This window comes from Vitis riparia, chromosome 15 (assembly GCF_004353265.1).
Source record: "Vitis riparia cultivar Riparia Gloire de Montpellier isolate 1030 chromosome 15, EGFV_Vit.rip_1.0, whole genome shotgun sequence".
Taxonomy (NCBI): domain Eukaryota; kingdom Viridiplantae; phylum Streptophyta; class Magnoliopsida; order Vitales; family Vitaceae; genus Vitis; species Vitis riparia.
Genome location: NC_048445.1, coordinates 21428169 through 21448881, shown reverse-complemented (window position 1 = coordinate 21448881; position 20713 = coordinate 21428169). Strand labels below are relative to the sequence as shown.

Genomic DNA, 20713 nt, shown 5'->3' with positions numbered 1-20713 from the left:
ATACTTCTAGGTGGAACCCAATCAATCCTTGTTATAGTGAAAAGCTTATGCCATAGCCCTAAGGTGAATGTGCAATGTCGAAAAAGGTGGTTAATCGATTCTCCATCTCCATTTCATAAAATGTACCAATGAGAACAAAGAGATTTGTAGGGTCTTCTCAATTATAGCATGTCATTGGTGTTGACCTTCCTATGTACAATTGACCAAGAAAAGGCCTTGACCTTTGAGGGGATTTTTGATTTTCTGAGAAATTTGGCTTGGGGAATGGGATTGAATTTGAGAAATTGGATAAGGCCACGAAAAAAGATTTTATTGTGAATTAATTTGAGGAGTATAAATACCAAGCTTTTGAATTAACTACAAAAGGAGCCAAGTGCACTGAATTAAGTGAAGACATAAGTCTTTCAAGAAGTTCAATTTCTATATCAGTGAGATTGTGACGGAAGTTAAAATTCCAAGAGAAGGATGGGAATTACCAAGAATAGCTGAGACGGTGAGATTTTTCATTGAGATAACTGCATATAGACCTGAAAATTGTGAACATAAAGGTTGATATCCCCATTATAGATTTTCCTAGAATCAGATTCTCTCCCCATTCCCCACCACCTGACGAACGTATGGGGACAAATCCTGAAAAACTTGTGTAATAGGCTTTCAGGGGCGTCTATGTGACCATCTAACCAACATGTTGATATCCCATCCATTAGGATGTGTCCCATAAATGCTCATTTTATACCCTTACTCTTTGGATCAACCATTTGAGAAGAAGATGGTTTAGACCTTGTAGGTGGGTTGAATAGATGAGGTGATCTTGGCCTCATACTGCGATTTGTGTCATGGAGCTTCTTATGTGTAGATTCCATAGTCATAACTCCCAACTTCTTGTTGAATGAATATCCCACATATTCCTCTATGTCTAATGTAACTCAAATAGTATGTTCCAAGTTATATAATGGCTGACGCAACAACTCCCGCTTGATTTTAGGTCTTAGTCCAACTTTGAATCTTGTAAGTATTTGTTGAGGGTCTTCTATTATTAGACTCCTTGTTTTTAACTCATCAAACTTGTTCATATACTTAGCAACAAGCATGTTGTTCTGCCTTAAATTAATGAATTGGTCACATAGCTTATCATTGTAATTTGTATGCATGTATTTCTCCTGAAGCTTAGCCTCCATCTCTTGCCATGTGTCGATTGGTGCTGACCCCATCCTTCTAATGTCTCCTTCAACACCTGTTCACCAAACTTTGGCTAAGCTCACAAGTTTCATTTTAGCAATACTCTTCGATCATCAATCTGATAGGTATCTAATGGAGATTTATTATAGAATTTCAAGAAACAAGATACCTAACTGATACTCAGATAGCGATTCGAGAGGCTATCACTCTCCTACCATATCCACACAATATCTAACCCCCTAATTCCCTCATTTTTCCTATTAAACCCACCCCCCTCCCCCCGCGCCGTATCCAGATTGTGACCTAGCCTTAGTAAGGCTGTTACAACTAACTGCCAGGTGGCAGTACACTCTTCTTCCCTTTTCTAGTATACACATAACGTATGGGTGGCCTATCATTACCCCTCTCAATGAGAGACACCTTGTCCTCAAGGTGGAAGTCAGGAAAATGTTCTTTAATTGTGTCAGCTGATTCCCAAGAAGCTTCAAATTGAGGAAGTCCTTTCCACTGAATAAGTACTTCAATATCAAGCTGATTGTTATTGGGAGACTGACGAATATTTAAGACTTGATCAGGCTCCACCCACCATTCCAAATCATCAGCAAGAACAGGGGAAAGTGGCTGACATAAATCAGTAGAACCAAGAGCCCGTTTAAGCTGTGAAACATGAAACACTAGATGAATAGTTGTCGAAGAAGGAAGCTCCAACTTGTACACCACTGGACCAATTTGCTGCACCACCTTGTAAGGACCAAAATGTTGTGGGGAGAGCTTCTCATTGGGTCGCTTGGCAAGGGAAAGAAGTCCATATGGACGAAGTTTTATATAGACAAAATCCCCAATTTCAAATTGAATTGCACGATGATGTGCATCTGCAGATGACTTCATTTTGGATTGTGCACAGCAGAGATGATCCTTCAGTTCATTTAAAATTAGATCACGCTCTTGCAATAACTGATCCACTGCTAGAACAAAGGTGGAATCTGATCCATAACGTAGCAATGGTGGTGGGTCTTGCCCGTAAATTGCTCAAAATGGTGTCATGTTAGTGGAGGAGTGGAATGTGGTATTATACCAGTATTTTGCCCATGGGAGCCATGTAGACCAACGTCTGGGCTTGTTATATGAAAAACATCGAAGGTATGTCTCCACACAATGGTTGACCACTTTTGTTTGTCCATCCATTTGAGGATAATATGCGGTACTATGGCAGAGAGAAGTACCTTGCAACCGAAATAGCTCTATCCAAAATCGACTAAGAAATACTTTGTCACGATCACTAACAATTGAACGGGGAATTCCATGTAATTTGACAACATCCCGAACAAAGACAACAACTACTGTTTGAGTTGTGAAAGGATGCTTGAGCAGTGAGAAGTGAGCATATTTGCTCAACCAATCCACAACAACTAAAATGGAGTTATAACCCTCAGACTTAGGAAGCCCCTCAATAAAGTCTAGCGTCACATCATCCCATATTTTTTCTGTAGGCAATGGTTGTAGTAACCCAGCAGGTGACAAAGTTAAGGCCTTATTTTATTGACATACTAGACATTTTTCCACAAACTCTTTGATGTCGTTCTTCATGCCAACCCAAAAAAAATCTCGTGTGAGTTGTTTGCAAGTTCTCGAGAACCCGGAATGCCCTCCAATCACACTAGCATGGCCCTCTTAAAGAACAAGGGGTGAGGCCTTGGGAAGAACTAGGCACCCCTTGTAGAGGAGAATGCTATGGTCCAAAGAATACCGAGGATAAGCATCCGGATCAACCAACAGCCTTTGCTGAATCTTAGCAAGGTGTGGGTCAGCTTTAACTTGTGAATTGATCAACGACGTGTCTAAGCGATTGGGAATCATGAGGGCAGCCAACTCCATAGAAATGGGGATGCGAGATAAGGCATCAACTGCTTTATTCTCCAGTCTAGGCCGAAACTGAATTTCAAAATCATACCCCAACAGTTTCGCAACCCACTTTTGGTATCACTCATTCACCACTCTTTGCTCTAGTAGAAACTTCAAACTACTTTGATCTGTTTGCACAATAAAGTGGCGACCAAGCAGGTGGTGACGCCACTTTTGAACTGTTAAGACAATAGTCATTAACTCTCTTTCATATATGGACTTTTGTCGCTCCCTTGCTGAGAGGACTTGGCTGAAATAAACTACTGGTCTATGACTTTGCATCAAAATGGCATCCAAACCATACCCCGAGGCATCCGTCTCTACAATGAAAGGTTGACTGAATTTGGGCAAAGCCAAAACAAGAATTGTTGTCATAGTTGTTTTCAATTTTCGGAAGGCCGCTTTAGCCTCTGGGTTCCAATTAAAAGCATCTTTTTTGAGTTGCTGAGTGAGGGCCAAGAAATAGCTCCATATCCCTTGACAAATCGACGGTGGTATCCAGTCAATCCTAGAAATCCTCGTAATTCTTTAATGGATATGGGTGTGGGCTACTCTACCATGGCTGAAATCTTATTGGGATCAACAGCAACCCCCTTGGCAGAAACCAAATGGCCCAAGTATTCTAGCTGTGGTTTAGCAAAGAGACATTTCTTTCCATTGACGTGCAGTTGGTGGTTCGCCAGAATGGACAACACACTTTGCAAATGATCATAATGCTCCTTCAAGTCCTTGCTATAAACCAATATGTCATAAAAAAATACGAGCAAAAATTTCCCAAGGTGTGGCCGAAATATATTGTTCATTAATGATTGGAAAGTCGTTGGTGCATTGGTTAGCCCAAAAGGCATCACCAAGAACTCGTAGTGACCTTCATGGGTGCGAAATGCTGTTTTGTGGATATCTTGTTGTCGGACTCGAATTTGGTGGTAGCCCGATTTGAGGTCTAGTTGGAAAAAATGGTCACACCATGAAGTTCGTCGAGTAACTCATCGATCACCGGAATGGGAAATTGATCTGGGACTATAACTTTGTTGAGAGCACGGTAATCCATATAACACCTCCATTTTCCATCTTTTTTTTTAACCTAGAAAATGGGCTTAAGCTAGGCCGAACAATTCCTGCCTCCAGCATCTCTTGCACTAATCTCTCTATTTCATTCTTTAGAATATGTGGATACCGGTAGGGACGAACGTTAATCGGAGATGCTCCTAGAATTAATTGAATGGCATGGTCAATATCACGACTTGGTGGTAACCTTGTTATTGACCCAAAAACTCGCTAATGTTGAGCTAACATTTCTTTGACTGTTTTCGGAACCTCTTGTACTTCTTCACTCAAATCTGTAGTGGTGGAAGTCTGACAGAGTTCCACCCATACCCCTTGGCTATGGTGCTGCAGTGCTCTAGCCATTGCCTTAAGAGACACTTCAGTCCAACTAAGGCTCGGGTCTCCCTTTAGCACTATCACTCCCCATTCTGATCTTCATTGTTAGCATCTTCCAGTTTACTTTCACGTCTCCTAAAGTCCCCAACCAAGGCATTTCGAGAATTACATCAGTGTTGCCTAATTCAAGTGGAAGAAAGTCTTCCACTACAGTGAGCCCCTGCATCGAAATACAAACCCCCCTACAAATGCCCTTTCCTTTTATGGATATCCCGGTTCCCATCATCACCCCGTAACTGGTTGTTGTAGTCAATGGTAGTGCTAATTGTTGAACCAACTCAAGGGATAAAAAATTGTGGGTAGCCCCATTGTCTACAAGGATGATTACCTCTTTTGACCTGATCGTTCCTTTGATCTTCATCGTCCCCGACGTAGTTAAACCTACCACGGAATTTAGAGATAATTCCACAGCGTCTTTCAGCTCGACTAGTGAAGGTTCTTCGGTTGCTCTGCTGTCAAATTGATTATCCTCCTCCTCCTCGTCTTCGTGCACCAATAAAACCCTTAATTCTTTCTTATAGCGATGACTAGGTGAGAACTTTTCATCACACTTAAAACAGAGCCCCTTCTCTCTACGGCCTTGAAGCTCCGATTTCGTCAGTCTCTTTATTGGAATCTCATGCTGTTGGTTCATTGTCTTCTCGCTAACAACCACTGCCTTAGTCTGAAAATTCTTCCCAATCTTCCAATCACCTTGATTTGCAGATGACAGTATTTTGGTGCTCTTTGGGTCCTTTGGTTCATGGGCCGACCTCATGGTTAAATTCCTATCTTCGACTCGTTGGGCCATTTCCATCAAGTGGCCCTGCCCCATATGGTTGCAGTAGACGTAGCTCAGCCCGGATCTCAGGAAGCAGCCCATTCATAAACGTGCTTTCCATTACCTCCTCCGAAATCCCTTTCAGGGGAGTCGCTAGAATCTCGAATTCCCGCCGGTATTCTGCCATTGAACCTCGTTGTCGCACTGCCAGGAATTGCTCACAAAGGCTCCCTTCTTGAGTCGAACGAAAGTGAAGCAACAACCACCTCTTCAAGTTTTCCCAACTCCCAAACGCCTCCCTCAAATCAATCCACTGGTACCAAGAGAATGCGTCCCCATCTAAACTCATCGCGGCGGCAACTAATTTCTCCTCTTCCGTGAGTCCGTACGTTGCGAAGTATCGATTGGCTCAAAAGATCCAGCCGTCCGGGTTTTCTCCCATAAATACAGGCATCTCCACCCGTTGGCCGCCACGCCATTCCCCGTTTCCGCCTCGCCTAGTCTCATCCGACGCCGTCCACCCCCCACTGGGTTCCCCAACTCCAGGGATCCATCTTGCATGGTCTTCTCATTGCACAATAGTTGTCGTAACCCGCCCTGCTGACAATGCCGTCACCACCTTTTGTGTCTCTTCCAGTGACTGCAGAACTCGCACTATGTTCTAGGCAAGGTCCATCACCGCCTTTTCCATTCTTGGTAAGCGCTACATCCCCTTTTTGATTTCTCCAACTTCCTTCTCTAGAAGATCCACCCGACCTTCATTCTTTTTTTGAGCCATCTGGATCGATGCTTTGATACCAAATTGATAGGTATCTAATGGAGATTTATTATAGAATTTCAAGAATTTCAAGAAACAAGAGACCTAACTGATACTCAGATAGCGATTTGAGACGCTATCACTCTCCTACCATATCCACACAATATCCAGCCCCCTAATTCCCTTATTTTTCCTATTAAAACCCCCCTTAGCCCGTATCCAGATTGTGACCTAGCCTTAGTAAGGTGGCAGTACACTCTTCTTCCCTTTTCTAGTAAACACATAACGTATGGGAGGCCTATTACAATCATGTCATACCAATTGAAGCACTCTTCAATTGTAGCTAGCCAATCAACAAATTGAGTAACTTCGAAATTAGGAGCCTCCATTCTCACTTTCTTTGTGGTATCTCCAACAGCGTCACGAGCTTCGCATCTTCTTTCAAGCAACCCTCTAGCCCATTCAAACATAGGGTATTGTGGTGCTTAAATTGCCTCTTGCTCCTCTACATTTTCTTGGTTGCTAGCTTGAAATGTTTCCTCTTGCTCAACATGTGATGACTGATTGTGGGTTGAGATATTCGTGTCTCAACTTTACTTAGCCAAATGTGGAGACTATCAAGCTGATCCACCATCTAAATCAGTATCTCATCACACCAGCTATCAATTAGTCTTCCTCTAAAACTCCTTCCAGATCGTGTAGCCATGATGTCACCCTCCCTTTGATACCAAAATTGATATTGGACACGAAATAAAATGTAAGGAGAGTATTGGAGTCATTGAAAGAACTCTAGAAATCATTCCTAGATACCTTCTTATAAAAAAAACCATTCCTAGAAACCTTTAGGCTTCACACCCAAGTGCTCTTCGTATCACACAAAGAAAATATTTGCTGCTGGAAATTTTATCATTCATTCATTGATTCTTTTCAAAAGATTGATCAACTACCATATAGAACTTTTTCTAGGGACTTATAACTCCTTGGAACTAGTCACATAGTAATAATGCAACTTGAAAATAATAAAAACTTGGACTGACTACTAGACCGCATTAAAGACTCTTGGAAAATGATAATAGTAATAACTAAAAATAATAACTTATGACCATTGACCAGGCCCATAAATTGATTTCTGGAAAGTACTGTCCAGGCTAAATCCATATCGCATTATATAAGATCCCAACTAAGCCCATTATCGTCCATAGAGCGCCAAATTAAAGTTTGGGCCTTGGAGCCCACTCCTTTGTGCCTTTGATAAACTTTTAAAGGTGACTGACACTTGTCTCCATCACTTTTCTCTCTCATGACCTATAATATTTCTACAAGTATTACTAACAGCTTTCTTTATTCTAGAAGGAAAATAATTTTACAAGGAAATACCAATACATAAAATAATCTATATAATAATCTTTTACCAAAAGGAACATATATACCAAATAAGAATTTGAGACACTTCTTTATTTCCTTAGATGTTTTCTTGTTGCCATCTATTCCTAGGTTTTTGTTTTCCTCTCACTGTTTTTAACAATGCATTATTTATGGCTGTACAGGTGTTGGAGTTGGATTTACTGCTGCTTTGATATCCTTTTTAATCAATTACCAGTCTTCTATATCAACCATCTAAACTTAGCGATTACCTTTTAGCTATTGGAATGTAATGTGAAACCTTAACCTCCAGAACCTTTTTAAGTATGCAGGATTGGACATTGACAAGTGAGTATTGCATATCTGTTTTTCCTTTTGCTAAATTGTAATTCACAATTTATCTGGAAAGGTCCTGATGGTAAAACTTTACCCATTCTTTGCTCAGTCTTCTGAACTTGGAGTGCTGTCTATTTGTTCTTTTTCCATATTTCTCGTAAGAATCTCCCAGGCCATTCTTTCTTGTTCTATGAATGTTCTTGACTCATGCAACAGTTTAATGTAGAAATCTTTTTTTAGGTATATGTTAGCAGAAGGTCTGGGTCTATCTGGAATTGTGTCAATATTGTTCACTGGGATTGTAAGTGGATATCAATTATTTTGATTGTCAGATCACCTATTCTTAGTTGAGGCTGTTAAAGAAATCTGGGGTTAACTTTCCAGGTTATGAAGCATTACACATTCTCAAATTTGTCGGAAAATTCTCAGCGATTTGTTTCTGCATTTTTTCATTTGATATCATCATTAGCAGAGACATTTGTGTAAGGGAACATTTAATTTTCTTATATTAAGTGATTGAACTTAGCATTTCTTTATAAAATCTCCTATACCTTCTTGAATTTTTTTTTTTTGATCTGCAGATTTATATACATGGGCTTTGATATTGCCATGGAACAACATAGTTGGTCTCATGTTGGATTCATCTTTTTCTCAATTGTATCCTTGTGTCATCACTGTGAGAATTAAATTAGTGGTTTCAGTTCTTTGTCTATTGAAATTGCCTGTTGTCCTTAACTTGCTCCATTATTGCTCCAGCTGTTTATCATAGTTGCAAGGTATGTATGGCTTGTTGCCTAAACTTATGTATCCTTAACTGTGATATCACCATTTACAACATTATACAGTGTTTACCTATCTTGTACTTTTCATATTTTTGGTCATTTTAATGCATATCAACAATTACTCATATTGTGTTGATTGGTGAGAGCATGTGGGCATTGTGATTGGAAGATTATTGCATGAAAACCTTTAACCAGTTTGTGTAATTGTTTCATGAAGGGCGGCAAATGTCTTTTCTTGCGCATATATGGTCAATTTGATTCGGCCTGCTCATCGACAAATACCTTTAAAGCATCAAAAGGCGCTCTGGTACAGTGGTAAGAAGATAAGAAGAATATTTCCAGTTTCTTTGTTTTCTCTTTTTCTGTTGTGTTTTGTTTTTTCTTAATTTTTTTTTAAGAAATATTATAGAATAATCATGCATGATGTACATGACTAGGTCTTCGAGGAGCTATGGCTTTTGCCCTTGCTCTACAATCTGTTCATGATCTCCCAGAAGGGCATGGCCAGACAATATTCACTGCAACCACAGCAATAGTTGTTTTGACGGTAAGCAACCCAGTTGATGTCCTTTTAATTGAAATCCTTTAGCAGGTGTTAGCTTGGTATATATTGTTCATCCATTACCTTTACTAGATTTAGTTTTTGGTCAGATTGATGTGTTAACATAGTATCAGAGCTCCGGTTTACTAGAGGCCTTGAGTTTGCATCTCCCTATCATTCCCCATCTATTTCTCTGTCATCAATGATTTGTTGTACTAAGGGATGGTTAGGCTGGTATACATTTTTTGCCTGTTATGTATGAACTTACGATTTTGGGTCATATTGGTGGCTTAACAGGATGCAGCCTGGTTGCTGTGTTTTCCAATTTAGATCTATTATTACATATGTGAGTGAATGTGAGGGTTAATTCGAGGTAATGGATATTAGATATGCATGATGTGTATGTCTGCCAGCAATCTGGTCATAAAATATTCCACTCCTTTGTATTAGGTTTATAAAATGGGCAATATAAACAATTCATTAGCTATTTGGAAATTTGGAATTGTTTCTCCAGTGTTATGATTTATGTTCCTTGCTTTGTAAAGCTTGTGTTTCTCCTTTGCTCTTTTTTCATCATATAGTATTATCTTTGTGGCTTTCTATTTACTTGTAGATTTCTATAATAAAGGTTTCTCAGATTAAAAGTAATCATGGATTTTCTTTTCCCCTTAGAAAAATCTACCAGAACACCAACTTTTACCCAAATTTCCAAGGAGTCGGGACACTAATGGATGCAGTTCACTGCAACCCACCACTTCCACCTCCACAACCCCTACCTCATCTTCCTGCTGCCACCAACACCAATGCTCTTGACACAATCCAAGAACTTTCCAAATGGAAATATTGGAAATCTGAGTCCCAAAGTGTATCAGGTTTGCATGGAAATCTTGTAAGGTATAATGCCACTTGGAGTTTTAAGTTATCTAAACACATATGGAGACGACTTGATAGGACAAACTCTCTTAAGCAATGTTTAAAAACTGGACTGGGGTGGCCGGTCCGACCATCGGCTGGTGACCTTTCTGATCTGATTCGCCCTTTTGAGCCGATGACCTATTGATTCAGCCTTGAACCGTTACAATTGGTGGTTGAACCAATGAACTGAGTGAACTGGTCGGTTCTTAGTGAACTAAATGGTTCATTGGAGGGAGGGAGGAAGGGAGGGAGGGAGGGAGGGAGGGAGAGAGAGAGAGAGAGAGAGAGGACTAGCGGCGAGGTGGCCAGTGGGGAGGGTGGGCGTGGGTATAGTGAGAGGGAGAGGGAAAGAAAGGGGAGGGCTGGCGACGAGGTGGCCAGTGTTGAGGGTAGGCGTGGGTATAGTGAGAGGGAGAGGGAAAGAAAGGGGGAGGGCTGGTGGCAAGGTGGCCAATGGTGAGGGTAGGCATGGGTATAATGAGAGGGAAAGGGAAAGAAAAGGAGAGGAGGGGGGAGGGGGGAGCTGCAGCTGGTAGTGGGAAGAGATATAAAAATGAAATGGGAGCTGTTGCTGGCGGTGAGGTGGCCAGTGGTGAAGGTAGGCATGGGTATGGTGAGAGAGAGAGAGGGAAAGAAAGGTGGGGAGGTGCGGCTGGTAATGTGAAGAGATATAAAAATGAAATATCATATATATATATATATGTGTGTGTGTGTGTGTGTGTTTAAGAAGAAGAAGAAGAAGAAGAAGAGAAAGTGGGAGGTGTGGTTGGTGGGAGATAGTGGAGATGAAGTGTGAAAATGGAGGTTCCAAATGGACTCTCTAAAAATGGGTATAAATGGGCCTAAAAATTGGGCTCTCTAAAAATATATTTATATTTATCTTTATTATCTAATTTGATATATCAAATATAAAAATGAAATATTATTAAATTTTTTAATATTATATATATATATATATATATGTTTAATTTCTTATAAATATTTTTAATTTTAATAATATATAAATTATATACTTATGATGTCACTTGTTCGATTGTGGTTCAACCATATATCCAACCAGTGAATCGTGAACCAATAACTTTTTCAATTCAATGATCGGTCTGATTCTAAAAACATTGCTCCTAAGCAATAAATGAACTTTTTTTCATTTATTTTTTATTATTCTTTTTTCCCAGGCAGAACTAAATGGAGCCTCGCTGAAGCTCTCATTTTGATTAACTGGAATGTTCAACATCAAGTGATAGAAAATAACTTATGATTAAAACTCGAGACCTTGTATTTGATAGACTACAAATACAAGTTCATTTTTGAATGGATAGTGGAGATGAAGTGTGAAAATGGAGGGTTTAAATGGACTCTCTAAAAATGGGTATAAATGGGCTTAAAAATTAGGCTCTCTAAAAATATATTTATATTTACTTTTATCATTTAATTTGATATATCAAATATAAAAATGAAATATTACTAAATTTTTAATTTTATATATATATATTATATTTATGATGTCACCGGTTCAATTGTGGTTCAATCACCGATTTGACCAGTGAATCGTGAACAGATAACTTTTTTGGTTTAATAACCTGTTTGGTTTTAAAAACGTTGCTCTTAAGCAATAAATGAGCCTTTTTTCATTTATTTTTTTATTTTTCTTTTCTCCCAGGCATAACTAAATGGAGCCCCGTTGAAGCTCTCATTTTGATTAACTGGAATGTTCAACATCAAGTGACAGAAAATAACCTATGATTAAAACTATATTCTATTGGATATAGCTATTTATCTCATTACTATTTTATTTACTTTTTAATTTTTTTAAATTGTATTTATATTGCATTTGAGAATTATTTTCCTATTTATCTCTCTTTCTTACTTTTTTTTTCTTTTTACTTATAATAGATAAAATTTAAAGGTAAATATGATAATTAATAGCAAACAAAATCTAAAGATAAATATCAAAATTAATTTCTTAAAAAATCTAGGGGTAAGTTATTATAATTAATTTAAAAAAAGTCAAAATTTTTTGCATGATGAGAAATTAAATATGTATTATATTTTATCAACATTTAGTGTATTAGAAGATTTTTATTATAAAATCGCTATAAACTTTTAAAGTTTTAAACTAATCAAACTTTACTAATAATGTGGTATGATATTTTTTTAAGAACTTTTCTCAACATCATATTAAAATTAAAGACCGATAATAAATAGGTTCTTCATGTCCTATTAGTGGTAACACTAAAAGTAAAACAATGTTTAGCATCTTGTCAAATTAAAAAAGTATAATAAATTTATTTTCTAACTATCTTATTATAATAGAAAAGATATAATAAATATATTTTATAACTATAATTAACCATGCGGTATTATAGATAACTTATCTTACTATTGTTATATTTAGTGTTGATTTATTTTCATTAAGTTGTATCCAAGTACCCTCACTCATAGTTGATATCATTTTTCACCCAAATCCATGTGTCTTAAGATTTTGGGATGCAAAGGATTTGACAACTATACACATACTTGCACCCAACACCCGAACCCATGTAACAGAGCTGACAACCAAATTTATGGGCTATCAGTAATTCAAATTTTCTTTTTTACAAGCTTCTCTCATAATGTTCTAGTTGTAAAATTTTCATTTGCTTTCCATATTCATGTAATTTACCACTAACCTTCTAAGAGGTGCTGTAGGTTTTGTTGATTGGAGGATCAACAGGTACCATGCTGGAAGCTTTACAAGTTGTAGGTGATGGCCATGATGGTCCCATTGCTGAAGTATGTCATGTGGAAGATTAATTATTTGCTAGTTAGTGTATTTCAGTGGCAGTACATAGATCTATTGGACCTGGTTTATATTGTTCTTCTATTGTTTAAAATTTTGCCAAGAATATACACCACCTTAAACTGTCGTCATCTGTTTGGGTAGAAAACATCTCTCTCCCCTTGGCCCCACCTATTGCTCATGCAGGAAAAAATATCCCAGTTTAAAACTGTCTATCAGAAAGTTGACACCAGTAAAGAAAATTTTGAAATGGTAGCTCAAACCTCTATTTCCTACATTGATCTGTATGCAAATGCCCTTTCAGGGGCTTATGAGTAAGATGTCATTTTTGTTCTCTATTCTCAAAAGAGACAAGGAAAAAGAAAGTTATTTGTATACTTATTGGCAACTGTGACAGCTACCTGAGGTTTGGGTCCCCATGGAGAGTCCTAAGGTCTTGACCATGAAGGTTCCTAGGTTATCAAAAAAAAAAAAAAAAAAAAAAAAAAAAAAAAAAAAAAAAAAAACTGTAACAGCTGCATTTTCTCTATTAACCAGTTGGTTCTTATTCTTTGGTATTTTAGTGTCCTGCAGATCATGAGTTAGTGAACTGTTGTACTTTTTGATGATTATTTTAACTCATCAAAATCTTGATTGTTTATTATATTGATTTTATTTACTTATTTATTGATTTTCATATTTTTGTTTCAGAGCTTTGAAGTGAATAATGGCTATATTTCTCCTCCTTATGATGAGGAAGAGTCATCTGGGAACAGGCTCAAGATGAGACTTAAAGAGTTCCATAAGAAGTAATGGAGATCTGCCTGTCATTACCTGAATAGGTTTTGCATTTTCATTAATTTTGAATGCATCTAATTTTGTTTTCTTTTTGCAGCACGGCAACGTTTAGAGCACTAGATAAGAACTATCTCACTCCATTCTTTACAACTCAAACTGGAGATGATGAAGAACAAGAATACTTTGGTAAGTTCAGAGTTGATAATATATAACTTGTTAAGAAATGAAGTCATGACTCTGCTACCTGAAATTTTGAGTATCTCTCAACAAATGTGAATAGTTAATGCCATTATTGATCCTTTTGAGCATGGTTGAGTAATGTCACTATAATTTGTTAAACTCCAGCTTAACTTGCTAGTTGAAAACCACCTTATGTTTAACCTAATCATAGATAATGAACTTGTTATTCTAAATCATAAGTTTGAGGAAATTATTATAGGTTTAGAGGTGCAGATATTTGGCTTTAGGAAATTACCATTGCTGTAGACTCAGTGGATGTTATTTTTTAATCAGAAACAACAATTTGTTGAAAGATGAGTAAAAAAAAATGCAAGAATATGAGTAGTTACTAATTAGGGTGATTGTGGAGCCAATAAAAAAGAAAGAAAGCAACCCAGAAAAAACAATCAAAATACCCAAGGAACCATCCAAAAATTTGTGACTGAAGGAGGCATGGAATCCCCTATAAAACCTCTAGCTCTGAGGCATCTCATTTAACCACCATCTCCACTCTTTGCTTAGCTAATCAAGGGATTCTAGTGTTAAAAGAATTTCAATTTTGTAGACCAGTTGATGATCTTATGCATCTGAGCATCCAGTTACTAAGGTCCTTGCTTTTTCTATGAAACCTAGGATGTAATGATGGCCGAGTCACCTCCCACTCCATCCGTGTGATCTTCAAATACTCCATAATATCTATTTGCCTCAGGTTTTCACTGAGTATCCATCAAAAGTTAAACCTAGGCATCCTATTATGAGGAGTGGTACCCACTCAACTTGCGCTTCTTTAAACTTTTTACTCATGCAACGAAAAGATCCTCCATCCAACATGATTAGACACTGGAATTCTTGAGAACCCAAAAGTAACTAGTACAGTTGACTCTGTAAGGCACCATCTACCCTTGAAAATCCTGACAGTTCTCTCCAGTGAAATTACCAATGGATAGCAAGTATAGCCACTCACCGGAAAACCCTGCTTCTAGTCTTTTCTTCAAAAAACCACTGTCATATTTGTTATATTTCTAGGAGGAATGTAAACAACCTAACAAGTCCAACAAGTCTATGCTGCAAGCCTTTTGCCATTATCAAACACTTAAAGAATAGATGGTCAACTATCTCACTGCTACCTCGGAACGTAACACAATGCTTCAGGTTGAAATCTTTAAATGGTCTCCTAAATTGCAATATGTCATTGACTATGGTCTTTCTATTAAGCTTAGGCCAAGCCAAAGACTAGCATTATATGGAATTTTGGGTTTTCAATTGAAATTGGCTGGAGGGGAAGTAATAGATCCTCAGATATGAATAAAGTCTGAAAGAAAGAATGAAGCACAACAACCTTATAGGGTTAACAACTATACTTTGTCATTGGGAAAGGAGGACAAGTAGTAAACATGGGATAAGGAATGCAAGATCGAAAGGTCATCAATTTTTGAGTCCTAAAAGTTATGGAAAAAGTTGAAATTGCTTATGGTGGATGACAAAGAATGGTTAGAAAAGAGGACAAAAAAGAATTAAAATGACAAAGATAGGATAATAGTTGATAAATTGCTGAATGAATATTTCACATATCTCACGGGTACTTATATAGAGCACGCAAAACTTATTTTAGGATAGCCAACTATACAAAACAATAGACAACTATACAAAATATTGACAATTGTATAAATCACAACAATAAAATAAATTACAGCTGTAATTCATAGTTGCAACTTACCTAAATCACAGTTGTAAATAATAGTTGTGAATATATGTTGACTCTCCCTCTCAAGTTGGTGCATAGATATTACACTTGCCCAACTTGGATAGTGATGCATAGAATGGACCACTAGTAATAACAACATGAGTTATCATACCCACCAATTGATCTGCACTTTTGATGTAGGGAACCCTTGTCATGCCAGAATCTAGGTTATTCTTGATGTAGTTCTTGTCAAGTTCAATGTGCTTAGTTCGATCGTGTTCTATCGAATTATTTACAATCTTAATAACTATTGTATTTGTGAAAAGAGAGAAAAGGGAGAATACCTAATTTTTGTTATTAAAAACTATTAATAATACACATTGGACTTGGGTATATATATACATGCTAGTGGGACCCACAATACAATAAGGAAAAAAAAGGACAAGTAAATAACTGAAATAACTGTACACTATCTAACACTCCCCCTCAAGTTGGAGCATATATGTTATATGCACCAAGCTTGTTACAAATGTATTTAATTCTAGGACCTCTGAGAGATTTAGTAAAAATATCTGCTAGTTGATCATTTGAATTGACAAAACTAGTCGCCACACATCCTGATGCGATCTTCTCTCTAATGAAGTGACAGTTAACTTCAATGTGTTTGGTCCTTTCATGGAAGATTGGATTGGATGCAATATGCAAAGCGGCTTGGTTGTCATAGATGAGCTTCATCTGTTCATCCTTTCCAAATCTCAACTCCTGAAGAAGATGTTTCAGCCATATGAGTTCACATGTTGCCAGATCATAGCTTGATGCTTGGCTTCAGCACTAGATCTGGCCACTACATCTTGTTTCTTACTCTTCCAGGATATTAAGTTACCTCCAATAAAAACACAATACCCGGAAGTGGAACGTCTATCTATGGGTGAGCCAGCCAATCTGCATTTGTGTAACCAACAACCTGGGTATGACCTCTGTTCTCGTACAACACACCTTAGCCTGGTGTGCTTTTGATATATCAAAGAATGTGGATTACAGCATCCCAATGGCTATCACATGGTGACTGTAGGAATTGACTAACAACACTTACAGGAAAAGAAATGTCTGGACGAGTAATGTTGAGGTAGTTCAGTTTACCTACAAGTCGCCGATATCTCCCAGAATCTCGTAAAGGCTCCCCCTGTCCTGGTATAAGCTTGACATTTGGATCCATAGGAGTGTCTATCGGTTTACAGTCTAACATACCGGTTTCTTCCAAGATGTCTAAAGCATACTTCCTTTAGGAAAGAACCACACCGGAATTGGATTGAGCTATTTCAATCCCTAAGAAATACTTGAGTTTCCCTAAGTCTTTAGTCTGAAAGTGGGTGAAAAGGTGTTGCTTTAGTTTCTGAATATCATTCTGATCACTGCCTGTAATGACGATGTCGTCCACATAAACTACCAGATAAATACACTGCCCCGAAGAGTTATGATGATAGAAAACGGAATGGTCTGCTATACTGCGAAACATGCCAAACTCCTGAACAACAGAACTAAAACGGTTAAACCATGCTCGAGGAGATTGTTTCAAGCCATATAGAGAACGGCGTAACCTGCACACTAAACCAGACCCCCTGAGCAACAAAACCAGGTGGTTACTCCATATAAACTTCCTCAGCAAGATCCCCATGAAGGAAAACATTTTTAATATCTAACTGATAAAGAGGCCAAGAACGCATAGCAGCCATGGAGAGCAATAGACGAATAGAAGCTATCTTGGCAACGGGAGAGAAAGTGTCACCATAATCAGAACCATAAACCTGAGTATAGCCTTTAGCAACTAAGCGGGCCTTAAGGCGATCAACTTGACCATTAGGGCCAACCTTAACTGTGTAGACCCAACGACAATCAACTGTAGATTTACCAGAGGGTAAAACAACAAGATCCCAAGTGCCATTGGAGTGTAAAGCAGCCATTTCATCTACCATTGCTTGTCGCCAGCCTAGATGGGAAAGAGCCTCAGGGGTGCTCTTGGGAAGAGAAACAGAAGATATAGCAGCAACAAATGCAGAATAGGGTGAAGATAATCGATGGTAACTCAAAAAATTGTAAATGGGATGAGGATTATAAGTAGATCGATTACCTTTTCGAAGAGCAATGGGTAAGTCAGCAGAAGGTGGCAAAGCCGGGGCAGGAGAAGTAGAAGGGATAGGAAGTGAGTCAGCAGGTACCTCGGCCAAAGAAGGAGGAACAGCGACACGATGACGGTGATGATAAACCTGAAGTGGGCGAAAAGGCACTGCATCAGGTGGGGAGATAATGGGAAGGGGTAAGACTTCAGAAACAGGAAGAGACTCAGAGGTGGAGAAGAATGGTGAGTCCTCAAAGAAGGTGACATCAACGGAGAGAAAGTAGCGATGAGACTCAGAGGAATAACAACGATAACCCTTTTGAAGTCTGGAGTATCCCAAGAAGATGCATTTTGTGGCTTTGGCAGAAAGTTTGTCTTGTCCAGGAGTGAGAATATGAACAAAGCAAGTACAACAAAAAACACGAGGAGGAAGGAAATAAAGTGGTTGGTCAGGGAAAAGAAGGGAATGAAGAATCTGATTGTGTAATACAGATGAGGACATACGATTAATCAAATAACATGCTGTAAGAACAGTGTCCCCCCAAAAACGAAAAGGAACATTACTATGGAGAAGGAGAGTACGAGCTGTCTGAACAAGATATCGATTCTTACGTTCAGCTACCCCATTTTGTTGAGAAGTATGAGTACAAGAAGACTGACGAAGGATCCCATGTTGGGACATAAATGAAGTAAATGGTGCAGAAAAATATTCCCTGACATTGTCACTGCGTAATACACGAATAGAAATATTGAACTGGGTTTGGATTTCAGCATAAAATTTCTGGAAAATAGAGAATAACTCAACTTGATTTTTCATTAAAAATAACCAAGTACATCGAGAATAGTCATTAATGAAAGTGACAAAATACTGAAATCTTAAAGTAGACGCGGTCCGACAAGGACCTCAAACATCAGTGTGGACAAGTTCAAAAGGAGACTTTGCCCGATTATTCAAACGCTTTGGGAACGAGACACGAGTATGTTTCTCAAGCTGACAGGACTTACACGCAAGCGACGACAAAGATGAAAAACGAGGGACCATTTTTTGGAACTTGAATAGACTAGGGTGGCCCAGGCGATTGTGGATGAGGAGGGGAGCATCAGTGGAAATGCAAACTGCAGGAGTTGAAGGCGAGGTGAGGTGATAGAGGCCTTGAGACTCACGTCCTATGCCAATCGTCTTCCCCGTACTCTGGTCCTGCAAGGTCACAAATTTGTCAGAAAAAGTAATAGAGCAGTTAAGAGTATGAGTGATTTTGCTGATGGAAATAAGATTAAAGGAACACTCAGGAGTATAAAGGACAAAAGTGAGAGGTAGAGAAGGGAGAGGATGTGCCAAACCAATGCCTTTAGCCACAGTTTGAGAACCATTAGCTAAGGTAACAGTAGGTAAGGCAGAGGTAGTAGTAATAGAAGAAAAAAGATCCTTATTACCAGATATGTGATCTGAAGCGCCAGAATCTATAATCCAAGGTCCAAGAGAAGATGTGTGGGTAAGACAAGCAGAAGCATTATCAGTCTGGGCAACAGAAGTAACAGAAGCTGACTTGGTGGCCTGATAGCGGAGATAGTCATCATACTCACTATCAGTGAGGGAAATACCCTGAGATGTGGAGGAGCTCGGAGGCTGAGGCGGCTGAGGATCAGATGACTAGGCCACGTGGGCAATGCGGGGAGGCCGCCCATGCAACTGATAACACCGATCACGAGTGTGGCCAAACTTATTGCAATAGGTGCAATGAGGACGTTGGCCTCTACCTCGGTTCCACTGTGTCCTCCTCGAGAGTTAGTTTTAGAAACTAACACAGAAGAGTCTGAAGTGTTATCAAATGGCAAAGTCTGAGTGGAGGAGATACGGAGGAGGCGAGCAAACACATCATCCAAGGATGGAACGGAGGAACTGCCAAGAATTTGATTGCGGACGGTCTCAAGATCTGGACGGAGGCCAATAAGCGTAAGAACCATGAAGAACTTGTCAATCTGTGTTCGTTGATCCCCAACATCAGTAGTAAGAGGTATCACGGTCAAGAATTCCTATTTAAGAGAGGTAATCTGGCCAATATAAGTAGATAAATCCATGTCTTGTTGTCTGACATTAACAATAGTAGAAGCCACCTTATAAAGACGTTGGATATCATTCGTGTATAGCCCTTTCGTCTGATTCCAAAATTTAAAGCATGTTTTGTAGGCCCAAAGATGAAGCAGAATCTTAGGATCAACTGATTGCCATAACACACTACATAACTGTACATCTATCTTCCTTCATTGTACATTGTTAACCTCAGGGATATCCACCTCCTACGTAACAAGGTGATCCTCATAACCTTGACCCATAAACCAAAACTCCACAGAGGCAGACCAAGACAAATAATTTTCACTGCCAACTAATTTCTCCGAAGTGATCATAGGAGATCTAGATATAACAGAGGAAAAAATGGAACTTTTAGTAGCCATATCTGCTTATCTGGAGAACGAAATATGTTTGGATCGAAGAGAGCCCTAATACGGCTTCAGATCGTGGTTCCTAAGACATGTGCAGGGCTCGGGGTGGAGAGGAAGTCACCGGAGGTCGCCGGAAAGGCTGTTTAGAGGGCCGGCGGAGACAAAAACCCAAAAAAATGCACTTGCAGGGCTCGGATGGCACAAGCACAGATGGAGAGTGGCTAGACGGCGTCAGGCGAGGCTGGAGGTGGAAGCGCGTTGCCGGAAAGTGCTCCACGCGCCCTCACGCGACGGTGCGTGAGGTTCATGCCGCTGGAGAAGAAATGCGTGTGGCCGGCGTGTGACTGAGATTCTCCCTCCGGTGCTTTGACAAAACTTGAAGATCTCCTCCTTGCACACCTGATGGTATGGTCGGTGTCGGAAAAGGACTTCGCCAGAAAATTCGCTGGCGGTGAGGGTTTTCTGACAGCGGTGAGGGTTTTTTGACGGCGATACAGTTGACCGGAAAGTTTTAGGAGATGGGGAAGGTAATCGGAATGAAACACAGTCACTGAAAGGTTTCCCAGAATTGATTCACACATAAAACGGAAATAATTAGGTTTTTTTTTTTCTCCCTAGTGTCACAAGATGCTTCAAATGACCCTTCCCATGGGCTTATATAGGAGGAGAGAGGCTTCTGGAGACTCCTGGAACCATCTATACTAAGACATTGGTGGGAA

General features: G+C 39.1%; 1 protein-coding gene across 1 annotated transcript in view; it reads left to right on the top strand.

The window, feature by feature from the left end:
- LOC117932215 (sodium/hydrogen exchanger 6-like) overlaps positions 1–20713 on the top strand; it is a 41276-nt gene that overhangs the window by 6485 nt on the left and 14078 nt on the right. Inside the window, exons 10-21 of the mRNA XM_034853334.1 lie at positions 7589–7617; positions 7720–7751; positions 7849–7896; positions 7980–8040; positions 8124–8221; positions 8321–8396; positions 8496–8515; positions 8739–8836; positions 8959–9068; positions 12666–12749; positions 13447–13544; positions 13631–13719. Of these exons, the coding sequence (XP_034709225.1) occupies positions 7589–7617; positions 7720–7751; positions 7849–7896; positions 7980–8040; positions 8124–8221; positions 8321–8396; positions 8496–8515; positions 8739–8836; positions 8959–9068; positions 12666–12749; positions 13447–13544; positions 13631–13719 (843 nt within the window). The remainder of the gene's footprint in view (positions 1–7588; positions 7618–7719; positions 7752–7848; positions 7897–7979; positions 8041–8123; positions 8222–8320; positions 8397–8495; positions 8516–8738; positions 8837–8958; positions 9069–12665; positions 12750–13446; positions 13545–13630; positions 13720–20713) is intronic.